Source organism: Pterocles gutturalis, unplaced genomic scaffold, assembly GCF_000699245.1.
Source record: "Pterocles gutturalis isolate BGI_N339 unplaced genomic scaffold, ASM69924v1 scaffold4043, whole genome shotgun sequence".
Taxonomy (NCBI): domain Eukaryota; kingdom Metazoa; phylum Chordata; class Aves; order Pterocliformes; family Pteroclidae; genus Pterocles; species Pterocles gutturalis.
Window position 1 is genome coordinate 1 of NW_010117772.1, and position 2351 is coordinate 2351.

The window sequence follows — 2351 nt, forward strand, 5'->3', positions numbered from 1 at the left end:
CCAGGCAGGTGCGTGGGGATGGGGACGAAGGGGACAGGGGACACAAGCGGAGTCAAAACCCACCCAAAGGGATGTTATTCCCTGAAGCCATCACACGAGGAATGTGGTTGGGTCCAACAAGTGTTGGGATAAACTAACAGAGGAAGAACCTTCCCCTTGGGCAGCTCCATGCAGAGGCACCACGGCTGTTTCACGGCATCCCAGAGCCACAAAACCCAGAGGCCGGTTGCACAGAGGTCATGTCACTCCATGCCCTTCCCCGCTGGTGGTGGGGACAGGGTGACAGCCCCTTTGCTCAGAGCCAGGACACTCCTGATGTCCTGACAGCCAGGACCATGCCGTGCATTTCCACCCCTCCAGAGCACATCTGCGCCCACGCAAACATGCCCACCACATGCCAGCACCCTGCAAAGCCACTGCCCAGCCCACAGGAGCTTGTGCAAGAAATCCCAGCTCAGGAATTTCTTGTGTTGGTGGTGCTGCCCGAGGCCAGGGTGGCTTTGGGGGACACACAGGAAAGGACCCGGGGCGATGCCGGGAGCAGCTGGAGGGAGTTGCACCCAGGGACACGGGGCGCCTGGAGGCCAGCATCCTACCTTGGATGTCCATCTCCTTCCTGCACCACTGGATGAAGTTGGAGACGTTGTCCCTGGCCTGGAAGGTGCCTGGCTGTGCCGTGAGGTTGCAGGTGACGCCGGTGGTGGGCAGGCGGAGGTGGCAGGCCACCCCAGGGTAGGCGCGGGCAAACTCCCCGGCCACATGGGTGACGTTGTTGGCGTGGGAGCAAAGCACGGCCCCCGTCTCCAGCACCTCCATGAAGGTGCCCACCTGGATGTCGAGGTCGTACAGGTCCCTCAGCCACTCCGCCAGGTCCTCCTTCATGGCGTAGAGGTACTGCTCGCTGGAGCCATAGTGACGGATGCTCCGCGCCGCCATGCCCCGCGTCCCCCACATTGTGCCATACGACTGGGACGAGACCGAGGGAAAGGGGCGATGGGGACACTGGTGATGGGGACATGGGGAGCCGCCCTGGGCTGTGTCCCCAACCCACCTCCCCAGCGGCCACACTCACCCGGTGCCACTTGCTCTCTGTCACCCGGGACGGTGACACCGGTGACTCTGTCCTCCCGGTGCTGGACGCCCTTCTGGGGTCCAGGGCTGTAACACCGCAGCGTGGGGAGAGGAAATCACCCTCCTGGGCAGTGGGTGTTTTGTTTCCTTCCCAAGTGCTGTTCCCTTCTCCTTGGTGACAAGGGACCGGCTGCAAACACTCCCCGTTAACCCTTCAGTGCCTGCTCCTGGGCTTATCCCTCCAGCCCGCTACAGGGAACAGACTTGTCACCTCCAAAAGCTGGGGCCAGAGCAGGTCCCTGGGAGCACTCTTCGCCCGTTAGCGGGAGCTGGGATGCCTGGACACATGCAATGTGCGGGGCTCAGCCCAGGCTCCGAGGAAAGGGAGCGGCTCCCCCTGCAAACCACAGCACAACTCCACCAGTCCTCTCCCCAAAACCTTTTTCTGACAAAAAAAAAAAAAAGCATGATGGGTTTTATTCACATGCCCACCTTCGGGGCTTCTTCGCCCTGTGCTCCCTTGCAAGCTTCTTCCCGGACTGCCCACGACAGCGAGGGCTCCAGCACAAGCCGAGCTCCTCCGGGGCTGGTGTGACCCCAGGAGCTGGGGCTTGGTGACAATAAAGGTGAGTGGGCACCGCTGGGAATGCCAGGGCCTCCCTCCCTGCCCCAGGCCTCCCTGAGCTGCCCCAGCACCCACCTACTGCTCCAAAAATCACATCTACCAGGGATGTGCTTGCACCTTGGGACTGAAACGGAGCCTTTTATGAGCTTGGGGAGTTCTTGGGGGGCCCCTGTTCTGTCCCTGGAGCCAGCTGCTGATGCTCAGTGCAGCTCCCAGCCAGCCCGGGGCATTTTGGGGGAGGAAATGCAGGAATCCCAGCTATGCCCCCGGGCTGGGGAATGCAGGGCAGGCTGGCCGGAGGAGCCCGGCAGGAGAAAAGGACCCTTGTGCTGCAGGATGTCCAGGCAGGGCACGCAGTGGGGATGACGGCACAGCTGGGGTGTGGGTTCACCTTCCCCCGGCTCCCCTGCACACGTGGGGGGTGGGTGATGCAGCAGATCCCCCCGCCTCTGCCAGCAATGCCATCCTGAACACCAGCCCTGGCAGCGGCGTTTGTGACCCCCGGGCATCCCGACAGCACGCAGCCCCAGAAACACACCGTGGCCAGCAAGGGAGGAAAAGGAAAACCCAAACCCAGGAGGGGATTTGAGGTTGTCCCACCCTCAGCCCCTGGTCCCACGGTGGAAGGGATGCTCAGCCCTGTCCTAAGGGGACA

The 2351-nt window shown here is 62.5% G+C and overlaps 1 protein-coding gene across 1 annotated transcript; it reads right to left on the reverse strand.

The window, feature by feature from the left end:
- Nucleotides 1–596: 596 nt before the first annotated feature.
- LOC104463529 (GAS2-like protein 2) lies at nt 597–936 on the reverse strand (the record flags this gene model as incomplete). The annotated part of the gene is made up of 1 exon (XM_010075902.1): nt 597–936. A coding segment is annotated over exon 1 (340 nt), but the record flags the coding sequence as incomplete, so codon positions are not given.
- Nucleotides 937–2351: the final 1415 nt, after the last annotated feature.